An 18,585-nucleotide genomic window follows, 5' to 3' on the forward strand; every position below is an offset into this window, starting at 1 on the left:
AGCGTCATACGCGAGTGAAGTGCGATTGCTCTGAACGATAAATGGATCAATAACTCAGTAAGGGCCCTAATTGTGGACCAAAGTGTTATTACAGATTAGAGTAGTGTACACAGAACACCATTTCTGTAGCAATAATTAGCCTAAGTAGATACTCACGCCTGACTTCTTTATAACGTGAGGCTCACAACATGTTGTTAAAAGTTTCGCATAATCATATTTAAAATTAATATAAAGTTTTGCGTGCAACGGGGTTCAAGCCAATTTCAACTTAATGCGATACGGTTAAAGTTGCTATTTCATTGAAACCGTGTTGAACAAGTGAATTTTCTGCAAGTACTTTTTTATGATATCGGTCACCATTGACTTGCACTTACTTCACATGAGATACTATGTCGCATTATTTATTTATTTATTTATTTATTCCCATCTTACATTTTTGTCATTACAGGAAAAAGTTATCCTAATACGACAATGCAGCATGTTATGTAAATTTTAATAATATATATAACTATAGTGTATATGATAAAATCCAAATCGCTATATTTGTGAGTTCGTTATCAAATACATTAGCACATCTAACGATTTCAATCTTAGAGCACAACGCAATAGCAATTGGATAAATTAATTGATTACAATTAACGAAGCTTTGATGTTTGTAGTTAAATCTTTATAAGTGCGTTGTGCATTTAAACCCACCCATGATTACCTGTCTTCATGTATGAAGAAGACATCCAGAAGAACAAGAAAAACATATTGAGTTGGCAATAGAATGTAAGGCTTTGACGTAAAGAAAGAGTGACATAAACATTAAAATATGCAAATGAAACATTACTAGCATTTGAAAAGTAGATCAAAAATGCATTGGGATTCCACTAGATGGCGCTACAGTCGCTATAAAACTGATATAAAAGGCACGGCAGGCACTAATTTTGGCAGGAGAGCCGTAGCTCAGTGGAAAAGCGTTCAGGCCCTCGATTGCTCTCATTGATCCTGTCTGTTCTGACACTTTTATATGCATTATAAAATTTCTAGAATGGAAAAAAAACTAAACAAGACATAGTGAAATCAAATAATCATCTTCTTAAGTGTCTTACGAAGATCTGCGTTAAATATGTCTGCATGAACTTTTCATGCAATAGTTCAACGGGTACATAGCACGGTAATATTTTGGATTTGTCGATATTTCGACTCAGTTGCACGGATCGTGGTCCCGTCGTGACCACGATCTTAGTTTAAAATCTTTCATTTCCATGCAAAGCTTTGAATCTAGACAGTTTAATAAAACCAAACTAGCGCTGGTATTTAAGCCAGGATGTGTTTTTTCTCATGTCCTTCTATATTACCCTGGATGATCTGTTATGTGTATCTGTACGTGTTTCAGAAACTCCAATTTGTTATTCCTGATTGGAAGACCGTTGAATAGTAAAAGCAAGTACATTCAAGGTCACATGTGGTAAAAGGGTGTGTACATGTATGTTTGTGAGATTGTTCCGCTTTAGATCTGGTACCACGGCGAGCGGCGTACCCAACGTAGACGGTACGCGCCTTGCTCCGAACGGATCTTGATGGAGGCTCCTTCGGCAGCCTTGACGGTTTCTTTCACCTGGCGATGGACAAAAAAATTGTTACAAACTAAAGATAAATTCCAGCGGGTATTGCTCCACAATGAATTTTGCAGGATTATCGCAGGTATTCGGGCCTCCTCCTTTCGGGACATTATTACCTCTAGACTTTTATAGAATGATACAGAGGATAATATTAGATCTACCATTACCTAAGTTTAAATGTATTAATTAAAACACATTTAATTAATCGTGGTTAATACACAAATAATGAATTCCTTAAAGACAAGGTTTATAAGCTCTTCTCGGTGAAATTTGTCTTCCGAACCGGTGGTAGAGTCACTACAAACAGACTGACTTGACGTTTCAAAATTGCTCATAAACTAAGCCTACTTGAAATAAATGAATTTCGTATTTTGTTTTTTTTTTATTACGGGTCCACTCTTCTCAGAATGAGAATCGTTTAGCCCGTAGTCTACCACGCTGGCCAAGTGTATTGGTAGACTTCACACGCCGTTGAAAACATTATGGAGAACTCTTAGGCATACAGGTTTCCCCACGATGTTTTCCTTCACCGTTTAAAGCAAGTTAAATCGCTTAAATTAAACGCACATAACTCCGAAAAGACAGTGGTGCGTGCCGGGGCTCGAACTCGTTCTCCACGAAAGGAAATCCGAAGCCTTACCCACTAGGCTATCACCGCTTTACATAGATTGATTGTCATAAGTAAACAATTGGAATGTTTTGAATTCGTTTGTATGGAATAATAAATATGCTACTTTTGATTTAATATTTTTACAGGGTGATTCATTATAAAATATACTTACGCACCCTTCAACAGTATTCCGTAATTCAGTTAAACGTTGTATAATTAACGTTTACCTATATATTAAATACCGATCAACAATACTGATTATTGCAGATGAGCATTTATTTCGTTAAAATAACTTTTCGCGGGATATTTACTCTTCTCTAAAGTACAAAACTTGAAACTTACGCTCTGCATCAAGTTTTGCGCGTTGCCGACCAACATCTCGGTCGCCTCTTGATCTTCTTCGCTACCTGTAACAGATAAATAGAACGAGGATGGGTAAATATTCTCCCTTACCAAGAATTTGAACATCTATAACGTTTATAACTATTGGATAGAAGCAGGCGTTACTTTCCGAAATTCCATATGTTAAGAAACTTAAGCTTAATTTGCTACACTCTTCAGGAGAATCTGTATGGTGTAATTTATAATATCTTAATCTTGATTCTCGGCAATATATCCTCTACGCACGTTGCGCACCGAGAGCAGAGCATCCTCAGGAAATGTTAACTTTACGTTTATTCATTGTTCAATTTTGATTTTAACAATTATTAATATACTTTTATCTGACGAAGCGACGCTTCAACCCTTAACTTGGCTATAAGATTTAAGCATTTATTTAGATTTCTACGTGACACTTCGTCATATCCTGACTTGGCGACAGGAAGAGTTATATGTAGTTTTCTAAACCTTTTCGAAAAGACATCAGTAAACAAATATAGAACGAATGTGGCTTTCTTTTTTGGAGTCGGTCGAACAGTTAATGGGGTGTCATTATTTACGAGTGAATAAAGTGTATATTTTCTTTGTGCTCTAAAACTATGCGAAGAAGTTACGTATTCGCAAAAATATAAATACCATTTACGTCGGTAATTAAGGGTAGACGATTTTGTAATTTTTGAGTACACAGTGTATCGCGAACAATGAATGAATGAATGATTGAATATACTTTTATTGCACACCAAAAAAAGTACATAGAACAAAAAGAAAAGTATAACAATGCGATTACAACGCTCCGCTATCTACGTACACATGGATAACGTGTAAATGAAAACCGATATAATACTTCACAGGCTTTAGAGGTACAATTACGTACTTTCTCTGAGACTTATCTGTGAAACCGAAAACCTAACAGTTTTTGAGTCAACCACTGCCATAGTTCTTACTGTAAGAAATCAGATACAGCCAAATCATATGCTAAATTAAAATCTCGTAGGTACTATGCGCGTATCGGTCCTTTATTTTCAATAGGGTTGTCACAAATAAACACTTGAATATTTTGAATTCATTTGTATGGAAAAATATATATATACTTCTTTTGACAGTATGATTAATTACGAAATATTCTATGCATCCTTCAATATTATTCCGTAATTCTGTTACACGTTGTATACTGAATCAGCATGATGTACGTGTGATGACGGCGCCCAAATGTCGAGAGTAATCTCGCTCGTTGGTTGGATTTCAACTTTTGATGATCAATCTATCTGCCCGCCCGCGCGCTTTGAAGTTAAAATTTTAATTGCTTCTTTTGTAAACATCGTATATCATTTAATATCAAGATAAAGCTATCATATTTTGGAATGCTCTCAATACGAACATACGACAGGAAAAATCTCTTAATATATTCAAAAACGCTGTTAAATCGTATTATCTTGCGAAATAAGAATGGCAGAAAGATACTATCTTTCTGCCATTCTATTGATTGAAAATTATTGATATTGAAAATTTTTGATACTTATTTATTTATTTAAGGGACAATCAACAGGTTACAACAACAACTCTAAAAAATGAAAAAAAACATACAAATGTAATATTGTAGACCCACTTAAAGACTGCCACAACTTGCAAATAAAAACTATATTGTCAGTTTGATACAAACATATATCAATAGAATGGCAGAAAGATACTATCTTTAGTGCAAAATATGAGACGTTCATAAAAAATATTCGAATAGAAGTGCCTAAGCATATAAAAGCAAAGCCATATAATACCTTTATAGTCCGGCATTCCAACTGGAAATGATGCGTTAAGCGGTTACGGGAGGCGTTAACAAAAAATACAATCAGTGTTACAGCGGTTAACATTAGCATAGTATATCTATAATATAAAAACCTTTTAAAGCGTATAAACCTTTGCTATCTAGAGTTAAATATGTATAAAGTACTCTAATTTTATTAAAAGAAAGTTTAGATTAATAAGCTGGATTCTGCGATGAGAAATATGCCCAAGCAACTGTGATGCTATTTTTTTATCTACTACAAGGTAACTAGACAATGCAAACTGGACCTTATTATAATCGCTTTATAATCGCAAATCCAGTTGCCAGTTTTGCTCATAGAGTAAAGTGTAGACTAATTTGAGCTTTAATGGAAGGTTGATAAATTCCATTTTACTCTGCCACTGTGACTCTGTACTGTATGATGGTAGCGGGCTAACCTGATAAGGGTGTATCAGTTTTACAGGGTTTATTAGAAATACCAGAAAACTTTCGGCCTTTTAGTTCCTATAATTAAAACAAACAACTTTTGTTCTACGACTTTTGAAAATTAATTATTATTTTACTTCATACAAATAATTTAATAAATCATGTTATCTCTGTAAAGTGACATTACACTGTGAAACCAAATACATGTGATTCGACAACGTCGCGTAGTCGGGTCAGTGACCGCACGATCGAGTCGTGGTTCGCGCGATGTTGCCGATTTCACCAATGAAGAATGTTTCAAAATCGGGGTTTTTTTTCCTTTTGGGGGCTTCCAGTGCGTGCGCTGCGTAAACGATTAAAGTTTCGATAGAATCATGGACAACAAAACTGTTTCCCCTTTAAAAGTTCTAAAAATAAGTTCGCGACAGCATATGTCTATCTTTTAAGGTTGTCTTATACGCGGATCGAGTCGCGAGGAACGGCTAGTATTTAATATTTCACAAACTTCGAGTTAAAAAAAGACGTAGGGCAAAAGTTGTTAGTTTAAAGTTAAAAACTACAGGCCGAGCTTTTTGGTATTTTTTGGATAGCCCTTATCGGTTTCTATACGGCTATTTTCGTATTAGAACGCTAAATCTCTTGGCGGGACATCTTAGTTTACTGTGAACTTTTAAGTTAATAATAAAAATAAACGGTTGCTCATTTTGCTACTACAGTACCAAAGCAATCCCAAAGACCAAAGGAGTTATTATATTTATTTATTTATAAGACACACCAGCAATTAATTGTAACTACATTCATAAAAAAAAAAGAAATTATGTGTTAGAATTACAAATTCTGTCTAGTGCCATTACAATAATCATTTATAGGTGTATACAGCATTATCGTTGTTATCTCCGGTATTATATTGTGGAAATAGATAAAAACAATCTAGGAAATTAATAAAACCATAGTTATCATAAAGAAATTAAATGTATAGTTAAGTTTATTATTAAAGAAACATTAAAAATAATGGTTGATAACGTACCTTGTGCACCCAGCATAGTTGCCTTGACGGTAGACAGAATCTTGAGTTGAGTGCCGATGGTTGGAATCCTTTCGCACACTTGCAGCAGATTCTGTTAAAGGAATAGTAGGCATAAAAATATCCAAAAAAAATAATAACAATACAATTATGAAATTACATCGTCAACCTTATATTAATAATTAAACGAATAAGTCAAATAGTTTACTTATCAGCGTATACTTCAATGGTGTAATACGAATAAAAATTTAAAGTCAAGTCCAAAATATCTTTAATCAAGTAGCCCCATAGATTGCACTTTTGATGCGTATAATACACGAGTAATGTGTACACAGTAGAAAGATGATGGCGATAACCATATTCTTAAACTCAAAACTAAAGCTACGAGAGTTCCAAACGTGTCCTGGTCTATTTATTTATTTATTTTATTTATTTATATATTTAAGGGACAATCAACAGGTTAAAACAACAACTCTTATAAACTAAACAAAATATGAAAAAACATATAAATGTAATATTGTAGACCCACTTAAAGACTGCCACAACTTGCAAATATAAACTATATTGTCAGTTAGAAGGAGAAAAAACGATTAAGACATGAGAGTACTTATAAGCTGTAAGATCCATCAGGCTGTGACATAAGCCTCTTTGGTCTAAGAAGAAGCATACAACAAACTTGAACGGGCGTGCTTTTTTGTTATCACCATCTCACATTGTCATTTAAAATGATTAGAAGTTCAACTTGGTTAGAGCAATATTTCACACCTAAGCTTTTTTAACGATTACTTAGTCCTTTCTACTATAATAGGACTTTTCTATACGCTTACGCTTAATACAAGCTTTGAACTTTTTAAGAGACATCTCCAAAATGTCAATGGGTAGTTTATTAAAAAATTTAAAGCAATTTTCTTTAAACGTAATTTTCTTTAGGTCGGGGCGATAAAGAAGCCGAGAGTGCATTAGTAATTTGACGGCCGATTGGGGCAGCAGCAACCTTGCTTTCTGTGTCCAAGGCCGTGGGTTCGATTCCCACAACTGGAAAAAGTTTGTGTGAAGAACATGAATGGTTTTCAATGGCTGGGTGTATCTATATCTTAATCTTAATATATATAAATCTCCTGTCACGATGTTTGTCCGCGATGGACTCCTAAATTACTTAACCGATTTTAAATTAAATTGGCACACCGTCAGCATTCTGGTCCAACTTAAGACATAGGATAGCTTAGATCTTTAATTATAGTCGCAATTTTATTTTATTGCAAATTATTTGTCTATAATTAATTGACAGTCACATGTTATATATATATATATATATATATATATACTATACTCATTTAAGGCTTAGTGATACTGAATACTTTAAAAACAAAATCAAACGCAGACGAAGTTGCGGGCAATAGCTATCTTAATATATATAAATCTCCTGTCACGATGTTTTTCCGCGATGGACTCCTAAACTACTTAACCGATTTTAAATTAAATTGGCACACCGTGAGCAGTCTGCTCCAACTTAAGAGATAGGATAGCCTAGATCTTTAATTATAGTCGCAATTTTATTTTATTGCAAATTATTTGTCTATAATTAATTGACAGTCACATGTTATACTACTACTCATTTAAGGCTTAGCGATACTGAATACTTTAAAAACAAAATCAAACGCAGACGAAGTCGCGGGCAACAGCTAGTATATTATAAGTTTTTATTTATATTATTCATTAAAATATTCACCGGTCATCTTAGTATCCCCAACAAAAGCTACGCTTACTTTGGGGCTGGATGGCGATGTGTGTATTAACTTTCTATATTTATTTATACGACGTTTTTTATCACACTTGCGACGAAAAAGAAAGAACGAGGATAGGAATGGACTTTGATTTCAATGTCCATAGATTCACTTGCAGCTTAATCCTGGTTCGTCATTATCAACCCAATACTAGTACAGGATGTGGGCTACGTCGCATATCTTCAGCCGACAGTAGCGATCTCTCGCACACACGTCGCTAGCGTTGTTAAATGTACGAGTACAAACCGATAGCTCGTCGATTAATACGTTGCCATCTTTATATTTTAACTTGTATATTAATATTTTTGAGTCCATTTCTTCGTAGTCTGTCCCTAACTGTGCGTAAAACTATTGCATCATTACTTTTTACTTGTGTTTTCATTTTGCTCCCCATAACTAAAAGGGGTTTCTATCAAAATGAGAAGGGTTAAGCCCCAGTCTACTACGATTTCCAAGCTTTTCAGAGCAATATGAAGAACTGTCAGCGTGCTTTCTTCACAATTTTTTCCTTTACCGTTAAAGCAAATTAAATATAATTGCTTAAAACTAACGTAAATTCTCATATTATGTATTAATTCATATATGTACTGTTTTATATATCAGTGTCTGGGTGTTTACATGTATTTATGTATGTGTATAAGTATTTATGTATGTTGTTCATAAAAATATTCATCAGTCATCTTAGTACACGTAATACAAGCTACGCTTACTTTGGGGCTAGATGGCGATGTGTGCATTGTGGTGGTATATAAACGTGGTATATTGTACTCACAGTTCTTATCCTCTTGTCTGTACACTCAAGGGCGAGCTTCTTGGCAAGACGGGTGACTTCCTCAGAGGCCTCGGCGATCGCCTTAGCAGTCGCTATCAGCTCACGCTTGCTGCCTATAACACACAAAGTCTATCTCAACATGTTTTCCAATGGCGTACCAATAAAAATACAACATAGAGTTCTTGTTTTGAGCTACACTTGGCCATGCAAGGTACACGTCATGCAACGTGCCGCCACGCCGTGTCCATCGACCTAAGGTGTTAAGCCTCATTGGATATTTTAAAAGTAAATCCGTTTGTATACCTTTGCTAGCCGAACTAGACTAGAACTACAGGATTTCGATAAAATTTAGCCAGGACATCGGTTGCATCGTGTGTAAGGACATCGTGTCATCGTGTAAATTAATCTTAGCAAAACAAACTATGAGATTAAAAAACCAGAAAGGAAAGCGGACGTAGTCGCAGAAATCAGCTAGTTTCATATATTACCGCTCACGCCGCTTGCAGCTCACTTTTTGCAGCGGTTCAATAGGGACACTTCATATATGCACAAAAACACTGCCTACCCTCCATTTGTATAAAACGTGTAACAGAATAACGAAATAATATTGAAGGTAAAAATATTAAATGAAATGGAGCATATTTATTTTTCCATACACGAATTGAAAACATTCTAAGTGTTTATTTATGACAACCCTATTGAAGATAAAAGACTGACACGCATAGTACCTACGCTACGCAACGAACACCTAATAAGTTTAGAGCACTCATATGATTTTAATTTTGCATGAGATGTTAGGGCTGTATCTGATTTCTTTCAGTAAAAACTACGAAAGTAATAATATTACGTTTTCGGTTTCACAGATAAGTCTCAGAGGCATAATGTACCTCTAAAGCCTGTGAAGTATTATTTCGGTTTTCATTTACACGTTTTATAACACGTATAGGCGGAGGAATGTTCATTTTATACCATCTTCCGGCTTTATGGCTGCCCTGGTCAACAACTCTGTCAGCGATACACTCGTAGCAGGTGATAAGGCTAGGTAGCTTACATATTATTATGAAATGAACGACATTATTAAATTTACCAATTGTTTGGAACCTAGCAGTAATAGCATTTATTTATGCAACTGTTGTATAATACCTAGTTATCAACAGATGCACACAAGCCTTTATCTACACCCATAACATTAATACTGTATGGAAAAATTCTTTAATGAGAAATTACTGCTCAAATTAAAACAGCCAGTTTTATAAATTTAAAATACATATAAAAATTTTCGGAACCGACAGGATTTGAATTGCCCGACTCTCGGGCAATCGCGGCCTGAGCGCTTTCAGCAATTAAGCTACGGCTCTCCTACCGTCGATGCCAAAATTAGTATATGCCTTTCACACCAGTCTAAAGCGACTGTAGCGTCATCTAGTAGGAAACGTTGCAGTTCCGATCTACATTTTTTTTTTCAAAGTTCCATATTACAATGAGACACGTTTGAAACAAGAGATGAAAAATTGCTTTTTTATATTTTTATAATTTTTATTAGTGTTGTTACCACCTCCAACCACCTCCTCCACCTCCAAGTGTAGGTAGAAACACTAATAATTATAAAAATTTAAAACAGCCAGTCCTAGATATTTAAATTACATCTATGTAAACGTGTGTATTATGCAAATAAAGATCTATCTATCTATCTATCTAGTAACCTTATATCGCACATTGCTAAGTATATCTATCCTGTTTTTTTTATTATATACAAATAATAAAAAAAACTGGTAGTAACTGGAGTTCTGGCAGTGAAACGCGGCTTCAATGAAAAGTATTTTTTTTTAAATTCATACAGTTACCACAGCAGCGGTGATAGCGCAGTGGGTACGAGCTCGACTTCACTTTCGGGGGGCAGAGTTCGAATCCCAGCACGCACCTCTTACTTTTCGAAATTACGTGCGTTTTTAGCAATTAAAATATCACTTGCTCCAACAGTGAAGGAAAGCATCGTGAGGAAACCTGCATGCCTGAGTTTTCTACATAATGTTCTCAAAGGTGTGTGAAGTCCACTGGGCCAGCGTGGCGTGCTGGGAGTCGAACTCGGCCCCCCCGAAAGTAAAGTCGAAGTCCTACCACCCTATTACTCATATAAAATCAAAACACTTCTAAAAAATACCGGTCTCAAAAACTAGCTCCATATTAATGAATATTTACACTAAACACACAAACATATAAACATATTAAGTGTATGTACAACTTACCGCTGAGGTTCATAGCGACTTCTAAATCCAAGAGAAGCAACGGACAGACATATTATTCAATAATGCGGTAAATAGCGTTCACATGATGGTATCATTGACGAATCTTTCATATTATTTATGCTTTAAAACATCGACATCTTTATTTATAGCTATATATAAAGATTTATTTGCTTGGTTTTTCGTAAAATTAATGGACTTAAAACTACTGAACCGCTTTTAATAATGCTTTCAACATCGGAAGGTTATTTAATCAGTAAAGTAACATGGGTATTTCATTTAGATGACATAAACGTGAAATCTATGTGTGCGGTGATATCGACGTTTATTTACCGGACATATTTCTAAGAAGTCCAACAAACAATAATAAAACCAGAAACAACTCGTAATTTTTTTTTTATTCCACTACAAGTAAGACTCTGACTGCAATCCCACCTGGTGGTAAGTGATCAGGCAGTCTGAGATTGTAGCTGGGCTAACCTGTTAGGGAGTATGGTAGTCATCCCCCTAATCGGTTTCTACGCGACATCGCATCGCAATACTAAATCGCTTAGCGGCACGTCTTTGGCGGCCAAAGCCTCCGACCAGACCAGAGTAAATTCAGAAATTATAATTTCCAAATTGCCCCAACTGGGAATCGAAACCGAGACCTCCTACTTTACAGTGCTCACCGTTACGCCCGGGAGGTCTTAAAAATCACTATTGTAACATTACAATAAAACGCAATACTGCCCGCTAACACTAGATGGCGTTAGTTGTAGTTGCGTGAAATGTATATCGCGCTAAAGAGATTATTTCCCACTAGTACAAGACGGTGCCACGGCCAACCATCGTCGATCACTCCGCCATTGTAAATCACTAGCGGTACCTGCCTTGCCTCTCGCAGACACTTGCCGGACGCTGTAGTTAGGAACCTTGCTAGTGAAACCTACAGGACGTGCTTCCAGCTTTGTTTCCACTGCGTGGGACTTTAGCCAGGGACATTGTTCTTGACTGTCAAGTAATTCTAAATACAACTTAGTTCTTCACACGTGTCTTATAATTCCTGCGCCTCGCCCCTTTTGCCCCGTCACGTAGAATTGGTTACACTATATTATTTTTAAAATTAGTACCACCACCACACAACTGCAAAATTACGGAAAGGCAGTTTAAATTGATAATTTAAAAAAACTTTTCAAATGTAAGAGTAGTCAATGATACAAGCATAAAATAGTTTTATATTAGCAAGATTATATTTTAAAGCGTTAGAAGCGTTGCGTGAGGCCGTGGTGGACGTTTAATTCTAACCTGTATTCAAGTGTGGGACATATTTTTATTACTTTTTAGTGTATATATACAAAAGCAAAATATTTATATATTTTCTTTAAGAATGTAAAATTAAGACATATACTTAAAAAGTTTCGAAAATATTGTAAAAAATTAAAAGACAAGTATAATGGGACTTGTGTATGCTTTTTCTTTTCTTTGCGTTGACGTCAATATCAGAATCACAGAATAAAGAAAATACAGAAACCGTGTACACGACTAATATTAAAGCACAAAAAACCACTCCACTTTGGAGTTCTTTCTCGAACAAACAGTTAGTCGCTTCATACCGCATACTTAATCGATATGTAGCGATAAGGCCATCAAATTGTACTCTAATGCTCTGTATTCATATCTCTGTAGCTACTTTTTCTTTGGTGTAAAATAAAAGTGTATTCATTCATTCATTCATTCATACCATTTAGCAGTTGAAAGTAATTATTTAACCTCTAATGTTCTAAACTTTTACCATAAAATGGGAATATAAATAAAAGTTTGGTCATAAATTAGTGACATCTGCATATCGTCTGCGGTGCGGTGCAGTAATTTTGGACCTACCAATGCATAAGTTTAAAGAATGTGTTAAAACACATTTATTACAGCGAGGTTATTATACAATTGATGAATTTCTTAATGACAAGGTTGCTTGGAAGCATCCGGCTCCGCTTTCATCTCTCACAAGATAGAAAAATGAATTTTAAAATTTAAAATGTAATTTGTTGATATTGGAAAAGAGCAACTGCTGAGTTTCTTGCCGGCTTCTTCTCGGTAGAATCTGCCTTCCGAACCGGTGGTAGAGTCACTACACACAGACAGACTTGACCTTTCAAAAGTGCTTATATTAGGCCTACTTGAAATAAATGAATTTTGAATTTTTTTGAAAGTTTGTGAGCTAGCAACATTCCGCGAGTGTAAAGCGAGACGTGCGCGGAGCGTTTCCATTGTTTTTGGAGACAATGCGCTGCATACAATAATGGCTGAATGAGGATTCTGTATGTTCTTAAATCTGTGATCAGAATGTACAGTTGGCATGACTGTCACCAGTGCCCGCGGGTGTCGTACGAGGCGACTAAAGGACCAATCAACCCGTATACCTAGCGTGGTGATATAGGCAGTCCAGCATTGGACTGTTATAGGCTACTGATTTGTATTAGAAAAGTCAAAAGCGTTATTTTATTTACAAATATTTACAATAGAGCATTGTTGAGCAGTGGCGTGCACTCCGTACATGCACAAAAGCACTGTCTACCCTAACATTGATATATAACTCGAATTGGAGGAGAATTTGTGCTGTTTTATGCAATTTTCCTGGTGTATGCATACCCTCATAAGAAACCCAATGCACGCCACTGTTATTGAGATAAACTTAAAACACATACCTTTAGAGTCAGAACGCACAAGATCTGAGAGCCGGGCCATGAGTATCGCCATACGCTTCGCCGCAGCAATGATCTCGTTGTCCTTGGAGGACCATTCGCGAACAGCCTTGTGTAAATTGTGCGCAGCGACCTAAAAAAACATCAATTTCGTTTATAACTCACTCACCTCAAGAACTTTTTCTTTCTTAGTTCTGCGAAGAATCTTTTTTGTTTTATTTTTGAAGTAAAAAACTTCTTGAGCGCGGTAGTAACTCTGATTTCTTTCTCATGGAAGTAACGCTTACCTCAGACGTCTGTGTAGTTATATAATAAGTTAGTATATGTCATATACTCCACGCTTCTTGACCTTATTTCCAATACTTTCAAACGGATCAATTGTGAAAAGCAAAGTGAATAAAAATACACTTAAAAAAAAAATTAAATTGTAAATTTTTTGAAAATCTCTAAAAATACTTGTTTATTTATTACAAAAGTAATTAAAAAAACACTTAAAAATTTTCTGACGATTGCGACATTCCATAATATTCAATGACAAGGTTATATTGACATGTGATGATCTAACCTTCAATCTCTACTCTCAATAATTCGATTAAACAAATTATAATATTTTATAATGTGTACGTGATATTAATGAATTTTAAATAGAATATAAAATTAAATAGTGAATATTAAATGTAATGGCAGAGTCCCAAGAACATTTAATTTTGTCATCAATAAATTATAATAAAATTTTTACTTCATCGCGCGTAAAGGTTACACGCACACACTTTTATTTAAATTATTTATTTATTCGGGACTTTCTTTAAAATCAGTGAGTGTGCTCAGGAACTTCACAATCTTGTTTCTCCTTCCCCGTTCAACCAGAAGAGCGAGACACCGTGAGCGTTGGCATCCTTATGTGGTTGATACTCCATCAACACGCACGAAACGTTTTTTATCCACGTTTCTGATACGTACCGCTAACCTACCGTGTTTCCTGACACGTTTAATTTGAGTACCTTCAAGGCTAGAGTGAATAGGCTCTTTCTAGGCAAGCGTGCTCCAACCTAGACCTCATCATTGCTTTATAACGGGCATGATTGTCGTCAAGCGCTGGCCTATCGCTAATAAAAAAAATAACTCATAATCCAAGTAATAACGATACAACAAAGTAATTCAGAGAATAGGCATAATTCGAAACAATTGTAAATCGTTCTTTTTGTTAACGATTTCCGAGTAAAGAAGGTTCTAGAAGAAGCGGTATTAAAGCTGGCGCCCGTCACGCCTGAGTCAGTTTTAGTGAAATAAGTTCTAGACTACGATTGTCCTGCGACTGGAAGTGTGTTCTGGAACTTGGTATTGAAGAAAAGATTAGTCTTACAAGAGTCATCTTATTTTCTTATTCAAAATTCTAATTCAATTTAGGCCTTATCACAGGCACTTATGAAGCGTTCATACATTTAACATGTTAACACTACTTTTAGTGATGGAGTGATGGTGATAACTGCATTCGTTAACTTAAAACTAAATCTAGGAGGATTCCAAACGCGTAATGGTGTAAGAAGAGCCCACAACAAACGTAGCGCCGGGTTTTTTTTTATCACTATCTCTCAGTCGAGTTAATGTTTTCAAAACCAAATCTTCGAACTCTAGCACGTAACATTATTATAAATAAATATTAGGCAAATTGAGATCCTTTATCGCTTACTACTTGTTTAGATAAGCCCTCTTGGAGTAAGGGTCATAATATTATCAGTCTAGTTTTTTGATATCAATTATGGCCAGAAAATCACTTATCATTTAACTTGGTGCCAAAAATTGTTCTAGATGGATCTAACTTCCTGAATGGAAGTATTACATTAGGGGCAGTAGGTTGGAGTTATGGGCTGACAGTTCGGGATAGTGGCCCTTCTGTAGCTCATATCACTCACCAGTATAGGCTGGCTGGGGTGGGGCTGCCTCCGGAAGATATCCTCCCCCTCGTCATCGGTGTCGGGGGGCGGAGGGCGCGGGGGCGCACTGAGGGTGGGGGGCGGAGGCCTGGGCGGCGCGTTCTGCGGCTGGATGTGCATCGAGGTGAGGGCTTCGGGCAAGGCTGGCGGCGGCGGCGGCGGGGCGTACTGGCGAGACAGGGCTTCTTCCACACCGCTTGCAGCTTTGATTATCTGTAAAATAATTAACTTATTAATCTTATACTGATATTTGGACGGCCGATTGGCGCAGTTTGCAGCGACCCTGCTTTCTGAGTCCAAGGCCGTGGGTCCGATTCCCACAACTGGACAATGTTTTTGTGATGAGCATGAATGTTTTTCAGTGTCTGGGTGTTTATCTGTATATTATAAGTATTTATGTATATTATTTATAAAAATACCCATCAGTCATCTCAGTACCCATAACACAAGCTACGCTTACTTTGGGGCTAGATGGCGATGTGTGCGTTGTCGTAGTATATAAATTATCTCTGGAACTACTGGTCCGATTTGAATAACTATTTCAGTGTTAAATAGCCCATTTATCAAAGAAGGCTATAGGTTATATATCATCACGCTAAAACGAATAGGAGCATAGCACCAATGAAGATTGTTTTAAAACCAGGGGTTTTTTGGTCCTTTTCAGAGCTTCCGCTGCGTGCGCTGTATAAACGGTTAAAGTTGCGATAATATCATATATGTCAAAATTATTGCCCTTTAAAAGTTCAAAAAAAGACCACAACAGATTATCTCCACCTTTTGCGGTTGACTTATACGCGGACGAAGTCGCGATGGACCGCTAGTTATTCATAAACTATGTCAACGGTATTACAACCTTACCCTTCTGAACCGAAAGGTGACGGTTATGCTACATTACCTCCAAAAAAAAATTAAAAAAAAATGCCGCCCTGTGTCCATCAAGCGTAGGTGCTCATCATATAGAACCATTACAGGGCACGGGTCTCCTCCCATTATGAGAAGGGTTTAATGCCCACCAGTGTCGTGGCAGTTCATATATGCACAAATGCACTGCCTACCCTAAAAACTGCATACAACTTGTATAAAAGGAAATTTGAATCGAATTGGTAACTAGCCACGGCCAAAGCCTCCCACCAGAGCAGACCAGAGAAAAATAATTAATAATTGATTTAACATAGTATAATTATGTAAACTAGTAAATGGTGTAAAAGCATATTTTTTTTTGCATGCCATCTAAGGCGGATAGTTTGTCCTTAGATTTTATCTACCAACAATGTAAAACCAATCAGCAAATAAATAAATATAAATATACTACGAAAACATCGCCATCTAGCCCCAAAGTAAGCGTAGCTTGTGTTATGGGTACTAAGATGACTGATGTATAAATTTTACGAATAATATACATTAATACTTATAATACACAGATAAACACCCAGACACTGAAAAACATATGCTCAGCGCACAAACATTTTCCAGTTGTGGGAATCGAAACCCACGGCATTGACTCAGAAAACAGGGTCGCTGCCCACTGCGCCAATCGGCCATCAAGACGGCCGGAAATGATTGAATTGAAAATTGATGCGGGGGGAAGGTGGAGGGGGGGTCCTTGAATTCACATCGTTCACCGTTGCGCCATGGAGTGTATAGTGGGATAGAGGCGAGCCCTCTGCCTTACGTCGCTGTTGGCCGCGCGCCAGACGGGCACGGCGGCGCGGTCGTTGAGCGCCACCCGCTTGGCGGCGCGCACGGCGGGCGCGATGGCCGCCTGCAGCCGTTGCTGCGCAGCGCCGATGGCGGCGGCGAACTCCCCGTCCTCCGTGTTCTCTCGCTCCAGGCCGCCGACCAGTAGCACCCGGTTCGCTAATCTGTTCAAGGAACACAATCATTGTAAAGTCAAGTATAAACAAAAAATTGGTTGCCTGTAAAGTCGGTATACGGGCGAAAGTTTTACGTGACGACGACTTTGAGTGGTAAAATAATTTTAATGTGAATATTCATTCGTATAGTAGGAAGAAGGATTAAATAATAGTAACAATTTAAAACATTTATTTATACAAAGAATTATATTTAAAACATTAATTTATACAAAGAATCTCGCACTGAATTTCATATTAACAAAATTTTATTTTTACCTTTACACATACATACGTATTTATATACAAATATACATACAATAACTTGCAATACATTTGCGTACAATGAAACAGCGTTTACTACAAAGGGACGCGTGCCTTTCACTTTTTATGTCTGTCTCTCTCGCTCTTAGGCGGACTAACCATGCCCGAGTGGAAGGGACGCGTGCCTCTCACTCGCTCTCATTGTGAGCGCATAACGTGAGCGGAGCGTAACGCAGTTTCTTGTAGTGTCACCCGGCAAACCAATTTATAAGACGTTGTCACGTCAAAAATATTAAGGATAGGTATTTAAAGAGTTATAAAAAACCCTACCCTTACATATTTATAATTCGTACTGGTGATTTTGTTCATTTTATATCATCTACATACCATGTACATACCCTCTATGCACGCCATTGAACGTAATGTTTAGGATTACTTAAACGATAAAAAAGCTTGGGTATGAATTGCTCTAATTTCATAGCTAAATATTAATTTACTGTGAGATGGTGATAACAAAAAAAACCCAGCTAAGTTTGTTGTGGGCTCTTTGTAGACCAGGGCGCGTTTGGAATCCTCGTAGCTTTAGGTTTAAATTGGCGAACGAAGATATCACCATCCCGTTACAATTACGTAATTGTAAGGGGATGGTGATATAATAGGGGATGATGGTGAATCATATATGTATGAAGTGCCTGTGATAGTCCTACATGAATAAAGATTTTTTTTAATTTGCATTTAGAATTTGGACTGCGTGAAAATTGAACTGTCAAAAATGACAATCGTGACAAGTCTGTAGTAGTTTTATAAGTTATAAACTTTGTATCGGAAAGAGCGAGGCCAAATACACGTTGTTTCAATCTTAAATGGTACCTTCATTTAAGATTTTATTTAGATTTTATATTTAATGCCTATTGTTTTTTTTAATGAAATTGAGATATAAATTTTTTTTTTTCATTTTACGTTTTGAAAATCCCAAACATAGTTTTTTTTATTCAGAATTCCACACAATTCAATCGTGTTTTTTGTCTTTCGTGCAAATCAATCAAATCAACTTTATTGCCCCAAAAAAAATAAAAAAACAAAGGCAGCCTTATCTCTCACAGTGGTTTCTTCCAGGCAACCATTATGAGAAATCCACACATTTGAAAATTGAATTAGCGTCTATGGTCTTAATGAATGAATGGACAAATAACGGATGAATGAATGAATGAAAATGCGTTTCAATTTGGCAG

General features: G+C 36.5%; 1 protein-coding gene across 2 annotated transcripts in view; it reads right to left on the bottom strand.

Moving 5' to 3' along the window:
* Nucleotides 1-491: 491 nt before the first annotated feature.
* The window catches only part of LOC120634437 (vinculin), a 66,807-nt gene continuing 48,713 nt past the window's right edge, over nt 492-18,585 (bottom strand). The window contains exons 19-26 of one of the 2 annotated variants that reach the window (XM_039905004.1): nt 16,912-17,101; nt 15,219-15,452; nt 13,309-13,438; nt 10,628-10,648; nt 8,382-8,494; nt 5,829-5,919; nt 2,560-2,624; nt 492-1,603 (exon numbers count right to left, since the gene is read on the bottom strand). In XM_039905004.1, the coding sequence (XP_039760938.1) occupies nt 1,496-1,603; nt 2,560-2,624; nt 5,829-5,919; nt 8,382-8,494; nt 10,628-10,648; nt 13,309-13,438; nt 15,219-15,452; nt 16,912-17,101 (952 nt within the window). In that variant the 3' untranslated portion in view covers nt 492-1,495. The remainder of the gene's footprint in view (nt 1,604-2,559; nt 2,625-5,828; nt 5,920-8,381; nt 8,495-10,627; nt 10,649-13,308; nt 13,439-15,218; nt 15,453-16,911; nt 17,102-18,585) is intronic. The other variant, XM_039905005.1, reaches the window with a different exon arrangement.

The sequence above is a fragment of the Pararge aegeria genome, chromosome 24 (genome assembly GCF_905163445.1).
Source record: "Pararge aegeria chromosome 24, ilParAegt1.1, whole genome shotgun sequence".
In the NCBI taxonomy this organism is placed as follows: domain Eukaryota; kingdom Metazoa; phylum Arthropoda; class Insecta; order Lepidoptera; family Nymphalidae; genus Pararge; species Pararge aegeria.